Source organism: Microtus oregoni, unplaced genomic scaffold, assembly GCF_018167655.1.
Source record: "Microtus oregoni isolate MIOR12 unplaced genomic scaffold, Mior012 000006F_ref0000085, whole genome shotgun sequence".
NCBI lineage: Eukaryota > Metazoa > Chordata > Mammalia > Rodentia > Cricetidae > Microtus > Microtus oregoni.
In genome coordinates this window covers 36,078,568-36,103,479 of record NW_024543065.1, presented here as the reverse complement: position 1 = coordinate 36,103,479, position 24,912 = coordinate 36,078,568, and the positions used below count along the sequence as shown (strand labels likewise).

Genomic DNA, 24,912 nt, shown 5'->3' with positions numbered 1-24,912 from the left:
ATGGCCAATTCAAGAGTATATTTCTCCAAGGTATTATTTTTGATGATTATTTAAAGCTGAGTGTGGTTTACTGGCAAATTATAGGTAAATCATAAAAATATCTCATGATGTGAGCACTGCTGTTAAAGTAGCATATGTCAAAAATAATGATTTTCCGAAAAAAGACGAGGAAAGACAGAAAACTGAAGAGGAAATAAAATTAAAATTAAAACTTTACTCTGGCATGCCATCCGTGGTAACATTCTTCAAATATAGAATATGCTACTACTGATATGAACTTCAAAAACCTTCCCTTAGTGTCTACTGTAGATACATACTTTATATATTAAACATTTATACATCATTTTATAAAATTAGTTGACACACACAACAGTGGGGGATCAGGGACTCAACGATCAGAGTATTCATGTAAGCTTCAGAGAAGTAGACCATCTGGTATTATATAATGAATTGTTTGACTCTTGCAAAAGCACACTGGGAGAGAAAAAAAATTACCACCTTCCACTGTAATGACACCATACTAGGAAATACACCTGTAACTGATTAATTCAAAAAAATAGATGAGGTAACATATCAAAACCAAAGCTTCTCTTCCCAATAGATGACACCATAGAAACTGGTGACAATTAGTCATTCAACTATGCTTTCCTTTGCAAGAGAAACTGTTCTCACTAATATACTTCCATATCTGACGTCAATATTACTTTAGGCTGCAAATGATGAATATGATATTAACAAACGCACAATACAAACTCAACAATATGATCTGATTTACCATTAGAAACGGCACTGCTATCATTCTGAAATAAACTGTGGCAACTGAAAAATTTTACAAAAATATTAATTAGCTGATAGAAATGAAACAGACTAAGCAATGCAAATCTAAAGTATGTGGTGCTATAAGTTCTATAACTAAAACAGCAATTCTCCCAAACTTAAAACAAAGCGCATCAAATATAATGAAGCTATTTTATTATCTGCATAAACTGAGAGCTACAAACTATACTATTCAAATATAATGAACCCTAAATCAGGCATGTACCTCACCATGAAGTTGGAGATGACTCTAAACATTGTTTTTCTTTTTGAAGATTTGTTTTATTTTATACATATAAGTATTTCATCTGTCTGTATTTATGTACACCACATTTATGCTTGATCTCCATCAAAGCAAGAAGAGGATGCTAAGATTCCTTGGAGCTGGAGTTTACGGATGGTCGTAGGCCACTATGTAGGTGCTGGTAGCCTTACCTGGGTCCTCTACAAAAGCAGCAACTGCTTTTTTAACCTCTGAACCTTCTGTCCATCCTACCCTATACCTGGCCACAGTGTATTCTTATAGTTAACACTTTCAGAAATAATAATGAAATATCAGTCAGACTGTAAAGTCAAAATTTAGACATAAGAACACTGAGCTACCATGTCTGAAGAAGCCTGCTCGCAATCTGTTTCTATAGTTTACTTCAGTTCATTAATAAGTGGCTTCATTTATATTACTATTTTGCCACTTCAGTTCCCTGAACTAAAAGGATTTGAAAATAAAGTGTCACATTTGCTTAATGAACCAGAACTCAAGCAAGACATTCCATCTGCTCTTGTATTAGGCCATGAGTTAACTGTCAACATAACTTTTTATCAGTACATTTACTTAGCCCCTCAATAGTATAAAAACTGTGTTTTTGAAATTGTTCCAATGTTATTCTGCCCACTGAGAAATTAGCATTGTTGAGATGCCACCATTAGGCTAAAAAATTAATGTATCACATTTTTAAAATGCTCATCAATTAGACACCAAAACCAAAGGACCCAAGATTTGCCAAGAAAGAGTAACAGAAAAATTTACCCTACATCAATCTATATATAGTAAAATTAAAACATTTAATTTTGTAAGAATGCTTCGTGACTAATTTAAACTACTCTTTGCTAAGTATAAAAAGAACATTACAGCAAAGAGGGCACGCTTCAACAAATGAAGAATGTCCCCAAGGAGTCCAAGTATTCAGAAATTTGTACCAAATAGAATTCTTTGAATTTTGAGCTTAGAACTGAGAAACCACAAAGCATCCTGTCAAATAACATCTGGGAGAAGAATGATTCTCAATGTGTATTTTACATTCCCCATATATTAAGAGATGTAACTAATTGAATGTTCCTTGAGGAATAGAAAATGAAAAATTCAAGAGGCAGTAGGCCTCCATCAGCTAGCTACTGCAGGCAGATGGTCGGTTCCAATGTTATACAGCAGAGATATGCTTAGTCATAAAGAAATTATTTTGTGGTCTGGGTTCCCGGCTGGAGAGCCCTGTTCTCTAGGCACTAATCCTCAGAGGCACATCCCACGCTCCATCTGCACCCACCAATGCTCCAGAGACCCCAGAACAGCCTCCCAACACCCACAACCATCCCCCACTGCATCTGTGATCACTGGATCCTTGGCCCTGACTGCACCTGAAGAGGTGTCAGGGTTCCCAGCTGGAGAGCCCTGCTATCTAGGCACTAGTGCCCAAAGGCCCATCTAACACCCGGTCCCTACCCAACAAAGCCCCAGAGAACCCAGAGCAGCCCCCCACACCCACAACCATTCCCCTCTGCATCTGCAATCACCAGAGCCTTGACTCTGACTGCTCCCGAAGAAGAGTCCCCAGAGCTGCATCAGTGACTACCAGAGGCACAGCCCGCCCTGCACCTGGAGAAAGAGCAACCACTTAACCCACAGTACCCACTGTACTAATTGACGGAAAAGGGTCCCTGAAGCACAGGCCCCAAATATACCCATTGAAGGAAGAAATGAGTAGATGGCAGTGTAAGAATACATTCAACAACGTAAAGGGTAATATGGTAGCACCAGAAACTAGGGGTTCTACATCAGCAAGAACTGTCCTTCCCAACACAGATGAAAAAGAAGAAAATGACATTAAAAACAACTTTATGAAGATGATAGAGGCCCTTAAGGAGGAAATGCAAACCTACATCAGCAAGAACTGTCCTTCCCAACACAGATGAAAAAGAAGAAAAGGACATTAAAAACAACTTTATGAAGATGATAGAGGCCCTTAAGGAGGAAATGCAAACTTACTTCAAAGAAATGGGAGAAAAGTCAGACAAAAAATTAGAAGAAATCAATAAATCCAAAAAGAAAACAAAGAAAGCAAAAAATAAATAAATAAGTAAATAAAAAATAAAAATAAAAACAAACAGGTGAAGGAAATGGTTCAATATTTGAAAATTGAGATAGAGGCAACAAAGAAAAACCCCACAAAATGAATTCTGGATTCTGAAAATGGAAAATTTGGGTAAATGATCAGGATCTACAAATGCAAGCATAACCAACAAAATACAAGAGATGGAAGAGAGAATCTCAGGCATTGAAGATACAATCTAGAAGAAATGGGGCTGGATAGATGGCTCAGTGGTTGGGAGCACTGTCTGCTCTTCCAGAGGTCCTGAGTTCAATTCCCAGCAACCACATGGTGGCTCCAAACCATCTGTAATGAGATCTGGAGCCCTCCTCTGGCATGTGGAGGCAGAAAGTTGTATATATAATAAATAAATAATTTTTTTTAAAAAAAGAAATAAATTCATTGGTCAAAGAAAATGATAACTCTAACAAATTCTTAACACAAATCATCCAGGAAATCTGGAACACCATGAAAAGATAAAACCTCAGTTGACCCCTGTTGTAACCTTAAAAAAGCTATTAATTCCCTACAACTACCCTTACTTCTGTTTATTAATACGTGATTTTTTTAATTTATTTTTTATTGAAAAAAAATTTCCGCTTCCTCCCAGCCTCCCGTTTCCCACCCCCTCCTCCCACTCCTCTCCCCCCCCCCTCCAGCCCGAAGAGCAGAAGTAAGGGTAGTTGTAATAAGCTGTGGGTCAATTTGGGACACCCAGTCTTTTTATCTGTGAGGGCAGGAATCTACTAGCTTTGACATGTACCCTCTTCTCAGTGCTTATCTTTGAACATCCCAAATGTGATCTATTTGCAAGATTCCTTTCCTGGCCAGATGTCCTGCCATAAAAGTTAACTGTGAAAAGCTAGCTTCTAAATTTACATCAGAGAATAAAGCAAAGATTTGCCTAAGAGAACAAAGGTTTTTTAACAGTGTGAGTACTTTCACACCAGGACCCCATGGTGTAAGAAAAAGTCATCTAATATACGAGTACATGAGGAAACTATGCCTAATAATTGATTATACATTGCTGGGGTTTGGGGGATGAATCCTACAATAGAAATGGAGTGCTATGTCTTCAATGGGAATTTACAATAAAGACAGCAACTATTCAAAAGCAAATACTCCCAACACCCTGCATATAGATCTCTTCCATCAGAATGCCTGATGCCGATGGGTTAGAGTCTTGTGATTTGTCAGCTGAGTTCTCATGGCATAATCTTATGGACATAGAAGAAATTGTTAGTGATTTGTTGGTGGCAGCAAGCTGTCGTATGACCATCCAAATTAGTGTTTTCCCAAACCTGATTATCAAATGTGTCCCGTAAAAATAAAAAGGGAACTCTTCAACTACTCATATCATCAAACAGATGACCACATGCAAATCCAAGGGTGGAGATTAATTTCTTCCTAAATAAAGTTCATTTGCAATGTCAAACAACTATAGCTCAAACACAACGAATTTAATGAATGTATTCTATGGTTATTCATAGACCAACTCAAAGTAATGCCAAATTTGTCACTTCATGCTAATTTTAGGGATAATATTAACAGATTATATATCGTTATGATAATCACATCCAAAGTTTATTCTGACCTTCCAGGCTAATGCTGTTTGATAGACTAAGATCTCCCGAAAGGTCTCCATAAAACTCCAAAACTACTCAAGAAAAATCAGGAAGTAGTTTGAAGAGAACTGTGCTCAAATTTCCAAATATTGTTTATAATTTTTTTGTACATTTAAAGTGGGATATGCTATAGAGATGAATATTTTGTATTGGTATGGATCTTGGTCTATAGATAAAAATTTAGGGTCACTTTTGTAATATGTACATTTCTGCTCTCGATTAAGATATTGTGTTTGTACAGCTCATTTAAAAATGTAATGTATAATTAAGAAATACAGGTTAACAGATAGCCATCTGTAATAGTCAAGCTTGTAGTCATGTTAGTTAGATTTTCTAGATGTACTGAGATATATTTTAGATAAATAGGTATTCTTCAGTCTTCAAAGACTAAAAAAATATGGCATTTAAAATGTTTTAAGAACTTCGGATTTTTCATGACAATGAGACACATCTGCTCCTGGCAGCACCAATCTACTTCAAGAAGATGATGGACATCAAAGAGGCTCCTTATAGAGTTTGCTAGCCATTTGGGCAAGAAACTGCTCTTGGCGATGACTGCATGATGTTATGCTGCATAAACTGGACATGCAAAACCTACAAAAAATATGGCTGTTGAACTTGCCTAAAGAAGGTGAGATAGTCCCTTAAGGTTCCTATTTCATGAAAGAGTCTGTCAGACATTGTGTAGACACAGAAGAAAGTTACTGACAAACTGTCAATATAGGTGAACTGTTTTTGAAATTTTCTGCTTCATGGAAAAGTATGCTGGATACTATGGGCCTGTAGGCTAAAGATGAATGCACCAACGTTGCAGAAGAACTTTGGGTGACTGTCCAGGTAGCGAGATGTCTCTGTCAATTTAGAGTTTTGGAAGTTGCCTGCAATGTACTTTCTGTTTACTTAGGTGATATTGTATCCTCTAGAGTCTTTGATGGAGTTGAAGAATAGTTATAATTCTAGTTTTCCTTAGATATGATAAAAGATAAAGTAGATATAAATGTAGTAACTGTAATTTTTGCTTGATACTTGTTTTGTATATGTAATTTTACTATGTTAATGTTAAAACCTTCCTTTTAATTTAGACAGAAAAGGGGAAGTGAATGGTATTCCCCTTTTTATGCTGTGAATACCATTGGTTAATAAAGAAGATCCTTTGGTCCTATTGTAGCAGAGCAAGGCAGGGATTCCAAGCAGCTAGAGGATGAAAGAATAGGCAGAATTGTAAAGAAGCCCATATAGCTGCCGCAGGAGACAGACACCAGATAGAACCTTACCGGTAACAACCACAAGGCAATATACATATTAATGAGTTATTTTAAGATATAAGAGCTAGCCAATAAGAAGCATAAGCTGATAGGCCAAGCACTGTTGTAAAAATATAGTTTCTGTCTCTTGCCAACCCTAAGGTGGCTCCCAGGTGCCCAAGCTGAGGTCCCCAGTTAATTCCTTGGGCAGCTGGGGATAGGGAACCTCAAATGACCCTATCCTATAGCAATACTGACGAATATCTTGCATATCATCATAGAACCTTCATCTGGTGATGGATGGAGATAGAGACAGAGATCCACTCTGGAGCACTGGACCGAGCTCCCAAGGTCCTAATGAGGAGCAGAAGGAGGGAGAACATGAGCAAAGAAGTCGGGACCACGAGGGGTGCACCCACCCACTGAGACAGTGGAGCTGATCTATTGGGAGCTCACCAAGGCCAGCTGGACTGTGACTGAAAAAGCATGGGATAAAACTGGACTCTCTGAACATGGCGAACAATGAGAGCTGATGAGACGCCAAGGACAATGGCAAGGGGTTTTGATCCTACGTAATGTGCTGGCTTTGCGGGAGCCTAGCCAGTTTGGATATTCACCTTCCTAGATATGGACGGAGGAGGGAGGACCTAGGACTTACCACAGGGCAGGGAACCCTGACTGCTCTTTGGACTGGAGAGGGAGGGGGAGAGGAGTGAGGGGAGGGGGAGAAGGGTGGGAGGAGGGGGAGGGAAATGGGAGGCTGGGAGGAGGTGGAAACTTGTTTTTTTTTCTCATTTTCTCAATAAAAAAAAATCTTTAAACAAAAAAAAAATTTAGTTTCTGTGTGATTATTTCCGGTCTGGGTGGCTAAGAAATGAACAAGAGGCCTCTACTTATAGACCAATAGCAATTCATATTCCTGAATTTTTATCTGTGGTCCTTTCCATTTGTTACAATCTAAGAAATTCAAAATAATGAAAAAGAAACTCATTATTTGTTATTAGTTTTGAAGCATGTATTAGGAATGCTGTTGGAATGGGGAGATGGCCACTCAGGGGGTAGAGAGCTTGCTGTGAAAGCAGAAGACCTCAACACCAAATCCTAGCAGCCACGTAAAAAGAAAGGAATGGCAAGCTGCATGTGATGCAGCACTGGGCAGGGTAGAGAGCTCAATCCCAGACTTTACTGGCTATCAAGCCTAGTCGAAAGAGCGTCAGGTTACAGCAAGACTAAAGAGGCGAGTAGAAAAAAATGACACATGACATCTTCCTCTGTGTTTGCTTGTCCTAAATATGTGTACACACAACGAACATTCATAGCCCCTCTACTAAATGAGTCAATGCAGAATCTGCAGCTTTAAGCTTTCTTGACATGTTTTAAAAAGAAAAATCAGTACATGAAGAACGGACTAAGCAGATCCTCAATGAAAAGTGTCATTCTCGCATAACCAACAAGAGCGATCTATTGAGAGGACTGTTCACAACAACTAGGGAAACGTGCTTGTTCATTAGTTTTATTTTAGAAAATGTATGATGATAAGAAAAAAAACCGTGAATTACATAGGAAGATTGTACATAAAGCTTCTCTCATGCCTTCCCCATTTCACTCTCCTATAATGTAACCACTATTTATCATGTATCCTGCCACAAAAGATCACACTACATAATACCAATATGATCTAGTCTCTGAGAACAATACAAATGGGAAACTATGCTAGACTTGAACTGGCAATACCCTTGCCTTTGATGTGCTCGGATTACAAACACCTAAATTAACTGCAGATAACATTTTTGGAAGATGAATATCAAATACTTCAAGGACTCAAGCATACAATCTGAAGTATCTGTATTACTGTAGCATTGCAAAGTAGTTATTACAACATGGACTATACAGTTAGACTTAATTGTTTGTGTCTTCACATAGTATTCAGTAGAACATTCTATGAAAACATACTTAAATTCCTTCTGTCTCATCTGTAAAATGAGGACTGTACCTAAATTTCAGGTTTGTAGTGAAGATTAAATGCATTAGCCCATAAAAAATTACCAGCTCATAGTTTATAGCATTATTAACTCCACCCTCATTCCACTCTTTCCAGCACAATCATCACCATCACTACTAAAGGGACTATAGACCTGACTTACATGGATACTGGGGATGCAATCTCAGGTCCTCACACATTGAGTCACCCCCCTGCTCCAAATTTTACATTTTGCAGAGCTAGCAAACAACTACTAAAGGAATTATAGATAGATATAGATATGATAGATTTGGTAATATAAGATGCACATAAACATCAGGTATGGTAGCAAACATTTGTAATACAGGCACCTGGGGGACTGAGGAGAAGAACTGAGAATTCTGTTCAATGCTAGCCTAGACTGCAAAGCAAGACCTAAACTCACAAAAGAAGAAATTCCATTTTGGAATTCTAGTAATGTAGATGTAATGATGTTATCCTCAGCTTACACAGAAAGGGAACAATGTTAGTCATAAGTCTCACAATCTCTTTAAACTAAAACCTGAAATTGGCCCATTGCTATACCCAGCAAAAATAACTATGAAAATAAATAAAAAAGTAAAAATAATTTTAGAAAAACAAGAAAATTCGTGACAACTATGCCAGCACTGTATAAAATTCTTTCTCTCTCCCTCCCTCTCTCTCTCTCTCTCTCTCTCTCTCTCTCTCTCTCTCACACACACACACACACACACACACACATACACACACACACACACACACACACGAGGAAGAAGAAGGGTAAAGAGAGAAGAGAAGAAAGCAAAGGAAAAAAGATGTGGGGGAGAAAGAAGAGAAGAAAGAGGAGGAGAAAGGAGGGAGAGGAGGAGGGAATTTCAAACGAGAGACCACAGGAAAGAATACATTCCATGAAAGCAATAGATGAACAAAGGATACTTGGAAAGGAATCAATCATTCAATACAGCAAAGCAATAAACATTCAACATTACCAAGAAAGGAAGAAAAGAACTAGCAAATTCCCTCCAAAAACAATGCAACAAATAAAATCAAAAACAGGAAAGCCTTCTCAATTATAATCTTATAAAGAAAAATGGCTTAAACCCATCAATTAAAGGACACAACTAATGGGCTAGATGAAAAAATATAATACAACTACCTCCTGTCTCCAAGAAATTCACATACGAAATATACTTACCAGCTGACAGTCAATACCTGGAAATGCAACTGTGAAATAAGCGGAAGCCTCAGAAAAAGTGGTACAATACCCATTCTCATACCTGATAAAGTAGACTTCAAACCAAACTAAGTTATAAAAGGGGAAAAAGTACCACTAAACAATGATAAAAAGAATAATTCAGCAAAGTGTAATAATTGCAAATATTAACACCTGACTCTCAGCTCTCAATTTTATAACATACAGAATGAGAAAAGTAGAATGAGAAAAGTAGAGGACCAAATAAGTCCAGACACAATAATGAAAGCCTTCAAGAGCCTGCTAATATTATGTGACTTATCTTCCTCATTAAAAAATTAGCCATGGCTGATTGATAGCCATGGTTGGGGGTCTGCCCTTTTCTGAAGAGAAACAGAGGAGGAGAGAATGAGGGTGGTGTGCAGATGAGGGACTGGGAGGGGAGGGAGCGATGGGAAACTGATGCTGAGATGTAATAACAAAAATAAAAACAAACACAGAAGAAAAAAATTAGCAAGGAAACCTTAGAGTTATATCAGATCACAGAAAAAAATGTACTTAATAGGTATTTATAGAACATTCCACCAAACATATAGGAAATATACATTCTCTAACACTGACATTATAGGCCATAAAGAAACTTTATAAAGACAAAAAAAATTGAAATAGCTCCTTGCCTTCCTATCAGACCACAATGGAGTAAAGCTAGAAATCAGTAGCAAAATGAATAAAAAAGATACAGAAATATTTGTAGACTAAACAGAAATCAAGATAAAATTTGAAAAGTTCCTAGAATCAACTAAGAATAAGAATATACCAGGTTCTCTGGAATACAGGAAGAGTTATAAGAGGACCATCCATAGTTGTGTTCACATTGAAAACAAAAATTAGAGAGATTTCAAATAAATTACTTAATGATGCCAAGTAATATGACCCAGTGAGGGAAGAAGGTAGTCAAAATGCCATTTTAAGAAAGGACTATCTTGTATTTAGTCATCCCCCTAAAGTACACAAAATAAATATAAAGAGATAATTTTGTAAAGAACTGAAAGAAGTGTCACTAACAGATAGATAGGAAGCACCCTAAACTTAACGAGATAGCAAAATGTTCGTAGAGGTAACACAAAATCATGTGAAAAATATCAAAGAATGTATTAATGCAAAGCTACTACTAAACTTTAAGAATTAGAAGAAAAATCAGAAAACATCAAACAATTCCAGTTAACTATAGAAAAATATAATGCACTCTACCATAAATATAGTTAGAAAAGACTTTATGTGAGTGAAGAGACTCATATAAGGGGACAGACATTAATAAATTCTCATTTGAAAATATGAAATGTCTAAAATTTCTTATTCTATGCCATTCTATCCTTAACAAATAGGCTAAAAGTCTAGTGTGATTACTTCAAGATCTCCGCAATGCTTCCTCTTAATAGTCAACTACAATCTTACCCCCAGATTCTCATTCCCTTGTTACAAAAACTGTCAAGAGACATAAACTCTATGTAGGAAATAATATTCAAAATGTTAAGAATCGCAAAAGAAGGCTATGAAAGACTAATAAAGCAACATTAATAATTGTCTTTAGTACAGATGTATTTAGTGTCATAAATAAGTTTGTTATATTGTGTTTGTATTACGTTAAATTAAGTTGTACAACAATTTCATAACCTTAGAAATGAACAATATAAAAAGATGCGGGTGAAAAACATACCTGAGTTCTTAAAATTTCACTTTTGGATAACTGCATATCTCCAGTCAGTTCTTTCACAACGATGCCGAGTGGCTCAAGACGTTTGCTGAAGTAATTTGTCATTTCAGCTGCCAAGGCTTTCATTGGAGCAACATACACAATCTGTACCAAACAAACACTAGCTTGATGAATGAGAAAAATTACAATACCATTATTTCACAGTAGCCAATGTAAGTAAGTCACAATTTATTGTGAAATATGATCCTAGTTACTTCCTGTGAAAAATGTTAATAATGATATATGGAAAGTACTTATCTTTGCTGAATTAAGCACATAGTTATTTAAATAAATATTGTCCTTTAAATAAAAGGACAATGGAATTTGTTTATGCCGCCTCATTACTTAAAAAATGGGCTCTGTGTCAAAACATAAAATATTGTCATGCCTTTCCCCAAGGGTAATGAGATTTTCAAAGCAGAAATTGAACTGCCTTTATAGTAAAGAAGTCAATCACACAATATTCTTTATATGACTTTTACTATAACAAATGTCTTCTGTAAACAGAGACTGCTCTTTCGTTCCCAGCCATCCAGACCCGAATAATCACACAGAAACTATATTAATTGCAACACTGCTTGGCCTATTAGCTCAGACTTCTTATTAATTAATTTTACATCTTAAGTTAACCCATTTCTATTAATCTATGTACTGCCACTAGGCTGTGGCTTAATGGTGGCCGCATGTTACTCCCCCGGCAGCTAATTGGCATCTCACTGATTCCGCCTACTCTCTCCCTCTTATCTCTTCCAGCCTGGCTATATTCTGCCCTGCCATAAGCTGAAGCAGCTTCTTTATAACCAATGGTAATAAAACATATTCATAACATACAGAGGGGAATCCCACATCAATCTTTAAGAATTCACAGGTTTTTTAGAATTGAAGGTTTATCTTAACATCTACACTCAAAAAAGAATAAAGAACTATTGTCTGATTTATATTCTCCTACCTTAAACTCATTCTTTTTAATAACACCTTGTTGATAGTGTTGCCGGATTGCATGTAAAACTGTAAGCATCGCAATATTGGTCTTCCCAGCTCCGGTAGGGGCACAAATCAGCATGTTCTCATTGGTGTTGTAAGCAGTCTCAAATACTATGGACTGGATTCTATTGAGTCTCTTCATTCCTTTAAAAGCCAACTGTCCAATCTAAAATAAGGCAGGGACATGATATTATAAATTAAATATAAATGACTCAAAGTATTGAATATAAACACTAAATCTCTATGGTTAACAACATGATGACAAGCAAGCATGACATCTACCTCAACAGACAGCTCAGTTTCTCAGTTCATCCTGCATTACAAAGTGCACATAGCTGAGAAGCACCATAACTACAGCCCAGTTCTAATTTGGAAATTACAACACTCTAAATATGAAAATATGATTCTAAACATATATGACCAAATAACTTCTCAATACACAAAATAATGTAATTTTTAACTATAAAATAATACATATCCTTCAAAATTCAAACTACTTCCAATTTGTATCATGATAGTCTATGAAGGGAAAACAGGCACTAGCATATACATGTTACTAGCACTGCAGAGGGCGAAGCAGAGTCAAGGCCAGCGAGTGTACAGTGAAACCCTTCTTTAAAAAACTTTTAGAAATTAAAACAAAACAAAAAGTCACCTGGAGAAAGAAAACAATAGGAAATTCTATTTCATTATTTGGATAGGTTTTCAATATTGTAATATTTTGTGATATAAAAAAATCAAACTTTAGAAGAAAACATAAATTGTGTGAATAGACAGACCAGACTCCATATAGTTTATACCAAAACATGTACAGTTATAAGGACTTTAATGCTATTCCTTTATTTAACCTCCAGAATAATTCTATGGTACACTATTATTACAACTCTTTAGTTAAAAAAACAACAACAACAAAAGGTTTGAAAAGTAACAGAACGCACAGGTGATGTAAAATTAAGGAATAAACTGGAGAGAGCCAATGACAAGACTTAGAAGAGGGGAGACACCAGCTTTAATATCAAAGTCAAAGAGGGAATTGTACACAGCAGTAGTTCAGAGTAAATCCAGAAGTGTGGCTTGGTTTTGGGTACTTCCTGCTCCTGGAGAAGGGAAGCACCAATAACAAAGAAGACAGGAAACACAGCTTAGCACAAGGAGACTCAGAAAATCTATACTGTACTGACAATAAGAACCTATTGACAAAATAAATCGTCAAAATGGAGCAAAAAAGGGGCTGCAGAAAAGATTCAACAGTCAAGAGTACAAATGGCTCTTGTAGAGTATCAGAGATCTGTTCTCAGTATGCATGTAACTGAGTCAGCTCACATCATCTGTAATTCCACCTCAGGGAATTTGACCCCTCCAGTTTTGTCTCTTCTCTCTCTTTTCTCTCTCTCTTTCTCTCTTTCCCTTTCTCCCTCTTCCCCCACATAATTAAAAATACAAGTAAATCTTTAAAAAAAAAAAAAGAACAGAAAGAGGGTGCTTCTCCATGCCTTCTCCCCTCCCCCCAGTGTCCCAGCAACATATTTTTGTATGTCTTCCTCTCTCCTCCATGGGAAGAAGGTTTGGTTATTTCTTTACAACATATTGTATATATGCTTTTACTCTTGTTTAAGATATTGCACCTATGTAGTTCATTTAAAAATGTAACGTAAAATTCTAGTTTTTGAAAAAGACAACTATGAATTGTTTAGGATAATCAAGAAACACAGGTCAGCAGTTAGTTACCTATAACAATCAAATTTGTAGATATGCTATGTATGTTTTCTAGATCATATAGAGGTATTTTAGATAGGTGGTCTTCAAATACTTCAAAAACCTATAGAATATGGCATTTTAAATGTTTTGTTAATTTAAAGTTTTTCATGACAATTAGGCACATCTGCTCCTGGAAGTACCAATTTACTGAGGAAATGATGGACACTGAAGAAACTCCTTATGGAGTTTGCTGTCACGGTGGTACGATTAGCCATTTGGCTCTTGCATTGCTTGACCATGTTTTATAACCTGGACATGCAGGTCTCACGGGAAAGTGACCACAGAACTCTGTCAAAACAAAGCAGGCTGGTCCTTCAAGGTTTCTGCTTCACAGAAGAAACTGTCAGACATTCTGATGGACACAAAGGAAAGTGAGTGGCAAACTGCCAATATAGGCAGAACAGTCTTTGAAATTTCCTGCTTCATTGAAAAGTCTACCAGATACCATGGACCTGTAGGTTGAAGATGGATGCCTAACACTGCAAAGGAGCTTTGGGTGACTGTCCAGGCAGTCAGATGTCTGTGTCATCTATAGAATTTTTAGAAGTCATTTGCAATGCATGTTTATTTAAATAATACTATATCTTTCTGGTGCCTTTGATGGTGTTGAAGACTACATAGTTATAATTTCAGTTTTTATTAGATATGAATGATAGAAAGTAAGTTAGTTATAAAATTTTGGATTTACTAAGACAGGATAGATTATGGAATATTTTCTTTCAATTTACCAGGCATAAATAAACTGGAATTCAATACATTGTGAATATAATCTTTATTTGATAATTGTTCTTACTGTATACAGTTTTACCATGTTAAGTTAAAATTTTTCATTTTTGTTTAGAAAGAAGAAAGGGGAAGTGTTGGAGAATATTATTTTAAGGTGTGTTGCTTTTGTTTATGCTGCATTTCTTTAACTCTGTAAAGCTGTGATTCTTTGCTATTCAAAACACCTGATGGTCTATAAGCTCCCTTTGAAGCTTTGAAAGAGCTAGTGCCCAAGCGAACATAATTTCTTGAGGGTGCAGCTCTTGAGGCTGAACCGCTGCTGGCACTGGCAGGTGCAGTTGCTGACTAGGATAGCCTTGACTTAAAAGGCAGCAATAATTAAAAATGAGGATAACAAAAGACCCCGTCTCAAAAGAAAAGAAAAAAAATAGTAGATAGTGCCTGAAAAATGACAGGCAAGGCTCCTCTAACCTCCACATGCACATACAGACATACATACTCATGTATGCACTAGCATATGCACAACTTTCAATGTTTTAACTGTACCAGTGTTTAGAAACAGATATCATTCAAGACAAAATACAGTAAGAGAGCAGACTTGGAGTCTGTCACTTTCTCGGCATTTCTTCATGCCTTTGCACTGCCCCAAAAGCCTTTCCCAACCCTTGGAAGCTATCATTCAAGTTGAAGCCCATAGGTGAGTTAATATTTCCTCTAGTTCCCTAAGTAACCACTATTTATTTCTTTAAAATCCGGTCAAGCAGGAGCTTGTGGTAACATATAAAATAATGAAGATGGACTAATTTAAGATATAAGAGTTAGCCAGAAATATGCTTAAGATACTGGTCAAGCAATATTGATCTTAATATAGTCTTTGTGTGGTTATTCTGGGTCTGGGAGGCCAGGAAACAAATAAGCAGCCTTCAACCACACTGGTTTGCTCTTTTTCAAACAAGGGCACATAGCATGATCATTCATTCAGTAAATATTTGTTGAATATATCAAAAAACCACAAACTGGCCAAATGGTTAAAACCATCAAAAAAAAAATGATCTGTTCTCATGTAATTTACATTCTAATATGATAGAAAAATGTTCTATAATGAAAACAACCAACTTATTTCAAATGTTCATGCAAATGAATTTGAATTGGCAGTGCAATTATAAGGAATAGGATGGAAATACTATTTTAGCTTTTCTAATTTGAAAATAAAGTGTTAGAAAACTTGCCATTGTAGCACAATTAATAAAAACCCAGAGACAGAAACTGGGGTTCAACCTGAAGGTCAGAAAAGCAAAAGTCTCTGTTCTGGCTCTTACCTAGACCTCAGTCCAAAATGGAAACCCTGTCTCCAGGAATCTCAAAATGAAACTGTGAGAAAGCCATCTCCTCCTGTTTATATTCCTCTCTAGAGCTGGGATTAAAGGTGTGCACCACTACTGCCCGGTTTCTATGGCAAACTAGTATGGGTACTGGGATTAAAGGTGTGTGTCATCACTGCCTGGTCTATAACGCTGATCAGTATGGCTGTTTTATTCTCTGAACTTCAGCAAGCTATATTTATTAAAATATAAATGAAATATCAGTATAGAGCATGAAAAAAATTCTAAGCACATGCAATCTGTGCAGAAGCAAGATCTAGTTCTAGGTCACTGCATCAAAACCTAGTTGACATGTAGTCATGAACAGATGTCAAGAGGTGAGCAAGTAGTCAAATGCATCTGAAAAAAGGAGATAAAATTCTTATTCCTGTACAGGTAGGATAAAATGAAGGACCTGTATGTATTTTTCACACTACAGTAAAAATATGTGCAGGATTTTAAGCAGAAGAATGGAATTACGTAACTCATATTTTTAAAGCTCTATCTAGGCTCCCAGAGGAAAGTAGATGGAAATAGGCAAAAACTCTGGAAACAGAACAGGTAAGGGGTAATGTTAGCTTATATTAAGGCAGAAGCAGGAGAGAGAGGAAACGTTACAAAACAGATAATAGGCTGTGTCGGAGATGTACCCAATAGGTTTGCTGACTTGAATGTGTATGGTAAACAGAAATCACATATGGCCTTCTTAATGAGAAAATGGATGATAGTATGTAACAGGGAAAGATAACAAAACATTGAAAAAAAAAAACAAAAGGTCTAAGTACCTACTAATCCCCATCCCCCGAAATAAAAAAGATAAATATATAAGCTAGTTAAACAATAGATCAAAACTCTTTTCATCATCACATGGGACTTTCTCAGAACTGCGTAACATATAAGGGCAAAACCAACACCTAAGAAACATCTTCTAACAGTTTCTTCGACTACCTCATAACAGAATTAAAACCAGAAGCTATACAAACATAAGGAGATTGAGTGATACATTTTCAGACAACCTATGTCCTGGAAGAAATAACAGGGGAAATTTACCTATTCCTAGAACCAAATGAAATCTGTGCAATAAAGCACCACCACAGCACTTCAAAGACAGACAGCCAAAAAAAAAAAAAAAAAACAATTAAAAGAAAGAAATAATGAACTACAAAACTAAAATAAGTGAAATAGGAAATAAAAGAACAATACAAAGGATCAATAAAACAAAAAAAATGGTTTCTTTGAAGAGATAAAAAACACACTATTCCTTTACCAAACTAAGCAAAAGAAAGAACACAGATCAAAATGAATAAAAGCAGAGGCAGAAGGGGGCATTGCAACAGATGCCACAGAAGCCCATGTGGTCCTTAAAGAGTTTAATACTTGCTCTTGACAAATGACTGAGTTCTGTTTAATTAAAACCTTTCTCTTAATGCTCTTAATTGAGAAATAAAACATTGCAAGGACATTGTCAATTTTTCGTTATTAAAGACCCAAGTGTCTCATGATGATAATTCATTTTAACTACATGATCCAGACACAGGAAACTAATTCCTTGGAGCAAAAGTCCTAAGGAGAATTCAATATTACATCTTTGGAAGAATGGAGAATGTTAAGACTTTATAAATATCAAATTAGTTTTTTAAATTATATTATAGTAAATTTTATTATATACAAAGAAAGTCTTAAGAAATCCCAGTATAAATAATTAGAAATTGTAACACAATTTAGATTGTAGTGCTTTTAGATTACATAACTTAACCCGTTTAAATACTAACAGAAAATAATCAGTATGTCTAAAAATGTAAATTTCTAAAAATTTAACTCATATTGAAAACAGTCCGTATAAGAGGCAGAGAAACAAACAAACAAAAAGTCCAATAAATCAACTGGCAGACTTTCCAAATATCTTCTACCCACTGAATCTAAGATGGAAATTAGAAAAATTGTTACCATAAGCCTTCAAGGAAACAGCATTTCAAAAAACAGAAGCAAGAAACATTTCACCAACAAGATACAACAGGATTCTGTGTGTCCTAGTTTGCTTTTCTTTTATTTTCTTTTTTTTTCTAGTTTGCTTTTCTATGGCTGTGATAAAACACTGACCGAAACAAACTTGGGTAGGAAAGAGTTTATTTGGCCTATAGGTTACTGTCCATCAGAGCAGCCAAGGCAGGAACTCAATGCAGGAAGCTAGAGACTGAAACTGAGCAGAGACCACAGAAGAATCAGCTTACTACCTTGCTTCCAGGCTCAGGTGTAGCCTGATTTTTTTATAGAACCCAAGACCACTCATCTAAAGACGGCATCACCCACATTGGGCAAAGCCCTCACAATCAATTTTTAATTAAGAAAATGCCCCACAGATTTGCCTATAGGCCATTCGTAAGCAGGCAATTCCTCAACTGGCATCCTCTGTTCCTAGATGACTATGGTTTGAGATTATTCTCTTCCTATGGGGATAAGACTGCAATCTTATCCTTGAGAGGATTGGTTTCAGTCTAGGCTCAATGCTGAGGAAACCTGAAGAAATAACAAGTTCTCAAAAGTAGAGTTTAAAAGATAAGTAAAACCCATTTATAAGAAGCTCCACTGATAAACTTCACAGAATTTCTCCCGCATGGTTTTAAGTTAAAACATCATTGCATCATCTTGTACCATCCCTTTCCTTATTCCAAACCGTTCCAGGTATGACAACCCCGACCTCTACAGATACCCCACCTTGCACTCTTTCAACATCATGGCATCTATTACTTCTTTACTTCTTATTGTTAAAAACACACGAACACACACACACCTCTAAACATATACATAGAAAGTGATCAGAATGTTTATTGCTACCAGTAGGTATATGATTTCACAGCTGATTTCTTGGTATTGGGGGCTCTTCCTTGGGAAAACTAGTTCTGTTTTTAGCACTGCTTCGTTGCCTATTGTTCTTTATCTAAGGGTTGGGTATTACGAGATTTCCCCTTCCATATTAAAAAGTATTTCACAAGCACACTCTCAATTATGCCCACTCTCACTCTGAAATGCCTTCATGGACCTATGCCAACACGTGAAGTTCAGAGAACGTCAACAGTTTAATCTTAGTTATAACTCTGACTTGCTTAGGTTTGCTTTCTGTGTCATTACATAGAACCATCACAAGTGAGGATATTTTTACATCACCGGTCTTATAACTAAATATACAAAGTTCAGATGTTCAAAGCTCACACAGACCTGGAGGCTGACAAAGTGATGTGTCGCATGAACCTAATGTATTACTTTCGTAAAGAAATAAGTCACGATAGCTATGTGTATATCTATCCCTCTAGGTTGTCACTTAAAGGTTGCAAACTAAAAGTTATTTAACTTGTCTTGACAATTAAAGAACTCATAGAAGCTTGACAACTATAGTATCTGCTGTCTGATGAACAGTTGTGTGGCTAATAAAGACAATAAAATATAAGGAAAACAGCCTCTGTCAAATTCTGTTGCTGCCCAAAAAGGAAATGTCATTGCCAGTTCTTGGCTCTTACCTGTGGTGTTAATTGGTTTACTTGATTTTAACCTTTACTTTACTTCTACTAAGCTTGCTCAATATCTTCAAAAAGGGGAAAGTATTTGGGTGTATATATGATTACATCAACTGAACATTACAGATGTTGATGTGTAATTTACTAATTTATATTTTGTTTGTTTCTTTTTGGATTTTTTTTTGTTGTTGTTGTTTATTTTTATTGAGCTCTACATTTTTCTCTGCTCCCCTCCTTGCCTTTCCCCTCTCCCCTTCAATAACCCATGCTCCCAATTTACTCAGGAGATCTTGTCTTTTTCTACTTCCCATGTAGATTAGATCTATGTAAGTCTTTTTTATTGTCCTCATTGTTGTCTAAGTTTTCTGGGATTGTGGTTTGTAAGCTGGTTAAAAACCACCTGTGAGTAAGTAGTACATGTGATAATTGTCTTTCTGTGTCTGGGTTACCTCAAAGTAATGTTTTCTAGCTTCATTTATTTTCTGCAAAATTCAAGATGTTGTTATTTTTTCTGCTGTGTAGTACTCTATTGTGTAAATGTACCACATTTTCCTTATCCATTCTTCAGTCGAGGGGCATTTAGGTTGTTTCCAGGTTCTGGCTATAACAATAAAAAAATGAAGTACAGACCTAAACAGAGAACTCTCAACAGAGGACTCTAAAATAGCTGAAAGACACTTAAGGAAATGTTCAACATCCTTAGTCATCAGAGAAATGCAAATCAAAACAACTCTGAGATTCCATCTTACACCTGTAAGAATGGTCAAGATCAAAAACACTGATGACAACTTATGCTGGAGAGGTTATGGGCAAAACTTCTGCATTGCTGGTGGGAAAGCAAGCTGGTACAGCCCCTTTGGATGTCAGTGTGGCAATTTTTCAGAAAATTAGGAAACAACCTTCCTCAAGACCCATTAATACCACTTTTGGGTATATATCCAAAAGATGCTCTATGTGCCACAAGGACATGAGCTCAACTATGTTCAAAGCAGCATTGTTTGTCATAGCCAGAACCTGGAAACAAACTAATTTATGTATCTTATAGTACTCAGAACTCTAAGTTTTCTAAAACAACTTATTTAAAAAATGATGTCATTTCAAATACATAACTCCAAAATAAGCAATTTTATTAATGAAGAACTCCCAATGGAATTCCCTTATAAATAAGAAAGTATCTGTGGTAAAATTTGAATAATGTATGATTTCAAATTTAAAAAGATATTGCACTGAAGTGAACAGAGCCACACAATAAAATACAAGTACATAATTTTAAAATAAAAAGAAAATACTGATGGGGAACTTCAGCCAACCACATGCTGCTTAAGGTGTGTCTCCCTGGGGCCACACAAAACCAATAAACACATCCATGTGCGCTTGCTCTTCCTCTTTGTGTTCCTGCGCTCCTGAATCACTGGAACCCTGGGTTTGTAAGTTCTCTTTCTTCTTTTTATTAAAGCTGAATATATTTTATTAAACTGGTCTGGTTAATTGCTGATCGACCACGCCCATCAAAATACCTTATAAAAAGAGTTATATCTACTCAGTATTCTGAAGGTCTTGGTGAATCCAGATAAAAAGGAAACTCAAAAAGAACTGGACCTTAAATAATGGACCATTATTGGCTGCTAGAGCTATAGTTAAAGAAAATTCAAAATTCTACATGCAGTAGCAACAAAAAGAATGTTACCAGAGCAGCTCCACACAAAACTGACATGTTAAAAAACAAAGAATGTTGCATAAGTATGGAAAAATACCATCCTCAAGATTCAAAAAGATGTATAATATTAGGATTTAAGCTGGGCTGTAGTGACACATGACTTTAATCCCAGCACTTGGGAGGCAGAAGCAGGAGGATCTCACAGCCTGGTTTACAACAGCTAGTTCCAGGACAGGCTCCAAAAGTACAGAAAAACCCTGTCTTGAAAAACAAAAACAAAACAAAAAAGAAAACAAAAGATTTAAACTCTGATATGCTAATAAGGAAAGCAGATAGGCAAACTGTATATCTTCACCTCTCCCTCTGACCCTCCAGATCCAAACCTCTGCTCATCCCCATCTCTGGAGAAGGACATGCACTACAGTCTCTTCTACCCTTCTGGCCCTGTCTCCAGTGGATCCCACTGGATCTTCCCCTCCTAACCTCCCCGCACCCACTCATTGCTTTACTCCCGCTCCCAATTCAAACAGACACACACTGGAACCCACAAGCCCTACTCATGCCAAGGAAGCAGATAAGTTACATGCACTTCACCTTGACCCCCCCACTCTCCAAATCTCATCCTCAACTCAGCAGTAGACCTGTTGTGGACTCTGCTCATTCTCTTCCCCCAAAGGACTAAGCAGATCCTGGTGAAAAACCCTATTTTTGTCCTTCCTGTGGTCCTCTACAGCTCCATCCAGAGCCAACTCCCTTTCCTAAGAATCAGCTCCCAATACTGAGAAACACATTTTACCTAGAAACTGCTAAACTCACTCACTACTGACTAAAAAGTGGGTCAAGACAGAATTCAAGAAAGAAATAAAAGTCTTTCCAAAATTGAAATAAAATGAATAAATAACATTCCCAAACTTATGAAACACAATGAGTGCAGTTCTAACAGGTAAATTCATAAAGTCAAGTGCCTATTAAAAAAAATGGAGAGATCTAATATGAGCATCTTAACAGCACATTGCAATCTTAAGAAGAGGGGAAGGAAGGAAAGGAGGGAGGACAAGGAGAGAGAGACAGAGAGAGGGAAATCATACCCCAAAGGAGTAGAGGGCAAGAAATAATCAAACTCAGGGCTGATATCAATAAAATAGAAACAAACAAACAAATACCCATAACAAAGAATCAATGAAACTAAGCCATGATTCTTTCAAAAAAATCAATAAAACTGACAAACCATCCAAAATAACAAAATTAGATATAAAAAGGGAGACATAAGAACAGATACCAAGGATATCCAGAGACTCATAAAGACATACTATAGAGAAAAGGGCCAGCAAAAAAAAAAAAAGCTAACTCTGCCCCTGAACAACTAAACTAACCAACCCCTGAGCAGGAAAACTAATCAATCCTTGAGAAGAAAAATTTCTCCCTGGGAAAATTCCACCCCCTACGAAGCCCTATGTAAGTCTCCCTTCCAGTTCAGGTGGGGCTGCTGCTCTTTCCCACTCTGGCAGAGGCAGCCACTCTCCTGGACTCCTCCTTCCCAAATAAATAACTTTCTCAAAACAATCTTGGGTGAAGATCTTCATTCACTGGAGCTGAATAGAACATTGCTGAGACTTTAGGGTAAAGTAGGAGCTGTTTGTTCATCCCAGATGTTCAGAACCAAAACAATCACACAGAAACTATATTAATTAAAACACTGCTTAGTCCATTAGCTCTAGCTTCATATTGGCTAACACGTGCATATTAATTTAACCCATTTCTATTAATTTGTATATCACCACGAGGCCATGGCCTACTAGGAAAGTTTCAGCATGTCTATCTCTTGTGGCAGCTCCATGGCATTTCTCTGACTCTTCCCTCTACCTCCCAGCATTCTGTTTAGTTTTCCCCACCTAGCTCTGTTCCCCTATAGCTCTGCTATAGGCCCAAAGCAGTTCCTTTATTGATTAACCATAAAAGCAACACATAGACAGAAGGACCTTCCACACCATTGGGGGATTGAGCAGAAAAAAGAAAAAAAGCAAACAAACAAACAACAACAACAAAAAATTAAACCAAAAAAAAAAAAACTTTGCTGAGATGTTCCTTTTAGGAGGTTAAATAAGGCTGAGCAAAAAAAAAAAAAAAAAAAAAAAAAAGTAACAACTTTTCTTTTCTGCAGGGGTTTTACCTCTAGCAGATTATAGCAGAAGAGGTGGTAACATCTTGAGCCTCAGCAGAAGCAGCAGCATATAGCTCTGCTAGGACATTCCCTTAGGTGAACAAAGCAGAGCTAAGCTGTAAGGCCTCTCTCTAGAAAAGGAGCTGGATTGCTGTATCCTGTGAGGAGACTACCCTCCACTGCACCCCAGCTTCAGGAATTGCTTGACCTGCAGACAAATTAAAAATTCTTCTCTCTCCACGGCTGAACCACTCTATTGAGGCTCCAGCCTCCAGAACTGTCCTGGAGTTCTACATTCCTGAGCTGTCCTACTGAAGCTCTAGGTTTCGCCTGGCTTCCTGACAAATCAGGACATCTTTCCCTCCAGGGCTGAGCTGCCCTATTGCAGCTCTACTATTGTGGCTCTATGTCTTCAGAGCTGTCCTATTGCAGCACTAGGTATAGCCTGGCTTGTGGAAAAGTCAGGATACCTTTGCACCTCCTGAGCTCTTAACACTCATACTAGCTTACACATACTTTAAAAAACTGTACTCTACTGAATTGAAAATCTAAAAAAAGAAAAGAAAGATAATTTTCTCAATACATAACACTTACCAAGATTAAATCATAATCAGATAAGCTCAGTCACAGTCTCATTCTAAGATTCCTGGAGGCAGGATCACCATTTCAGATTGAGGTCAAGGTATGAGCCAGTGGCAGGCTGCTTTGTTTTTCAGATCTTCAGGATGAACCCAAATTTCTCTCTCTGAGCTTTTATTAATTGTGTTTTAGAAAGGAGTCAAAATATTTTTCTTTGCAGATGATATGATAGTACATGACCCTAAGATTTCCACCAGGAAACTACTTCAGCAAAGTAGATTGACAAAAATTAACTCACAAAAATCAGTAGCCCTCCTATATAAAAATGACTAATAGACTGAGAAAGATATCAAGGAAACAACACCTTTCATAACAGCCTCAAAAAGTATCCCAGAGTAACTCTATCCAAGCAAGTGAAAGGCTTCTAGGATAAAAAAAAAAGGAAATTTTAAGATATTAAAAAAATCTTAGAAGATATGAAAAGATAGAAAGATCTCCCAGGTTCATGAGTCAGTAGGATTTATACAGAAAAATGGTTATCCTACCAAAAGCAATGTACAGATGGAATGTATTCCCCAACAAAATTCCAACACAACTCTTCCCATTTGTTGAAAAGGCAGTTTGCAGCTTCATCTGAAACACAAATAACCCAGAAAAACTAATATAATCTTGAATGATAAGAACTGTGGGAGGTATCATTCAACCCAATTTTAAATTGTACTACAGAGCTACATAGTAATAAAGTAAAGTACTCCCACAGAAGCAGATGACACATGATCAATCGAATGGAAGTGAAGACCCACACATAAATCCACACACCTATGGACAACTGACAGGAATATTTTGCCTCCTGCCCCTTTCTGCTTCCTGACCAATCTGCCCTTTTCTCCATCGAGCCATTGGCCATCTTGTGTTCTTCCTCATCTTAGAACCAGAAACAATAAAGGAAACGATCATGGACTAAACCGTGAATCAAACTAAGCCAATCCTCCTGTTAAGACATGTTTTTTAATTATTTTAATATAAATGGAAAACTGAATAATACACAGTTCATTTTGAATTGTTTAGTCACTTGGGAAATCAACATGGAGTATCTCAGAAAATTGGGATTCAATCTATCTCAATACCCAGTGATACCACTCTTGGGCGTATACTCAGAGGATACTCAATCCTACCATGAGGATACTTGCTCAATGTGTC

General features: G+C 36.7%; 1 protein-coding gene across 4 annotated transcripts in view; it reads right to left on the bottom strand.

The window, feature by feature from the left end:
• Ascc3 (activating signal cointegrator 1 complex subunit 3) overlaps positions 1 to 24,912 on the bottom strand; it is a 302,434-nt gene that overhangs the window by 198,690 nt on the left and 78,832 nt on the right. For all 4 annotated transcript variants that reach the window (XM_041653682.1, XM_041653681.1, XM_041653683.1 and 1 more), the window contains 2 exons: positions 11,924 to 12,124; positions 10,939 to 11,079 (listed from right to left, as the gene is read on the bottom strand). In XM_041653682.1, coding sequence (XP_041509616.1) covers positions 10,939 to 11,079; positions 11,924 to 12,124 — 342 coding nt within the window. The remainder of the gene's footprint in view (positions 1 to 10,938; positions 11,080 to 11,923; positions 12,125 to 24,912) is intronic.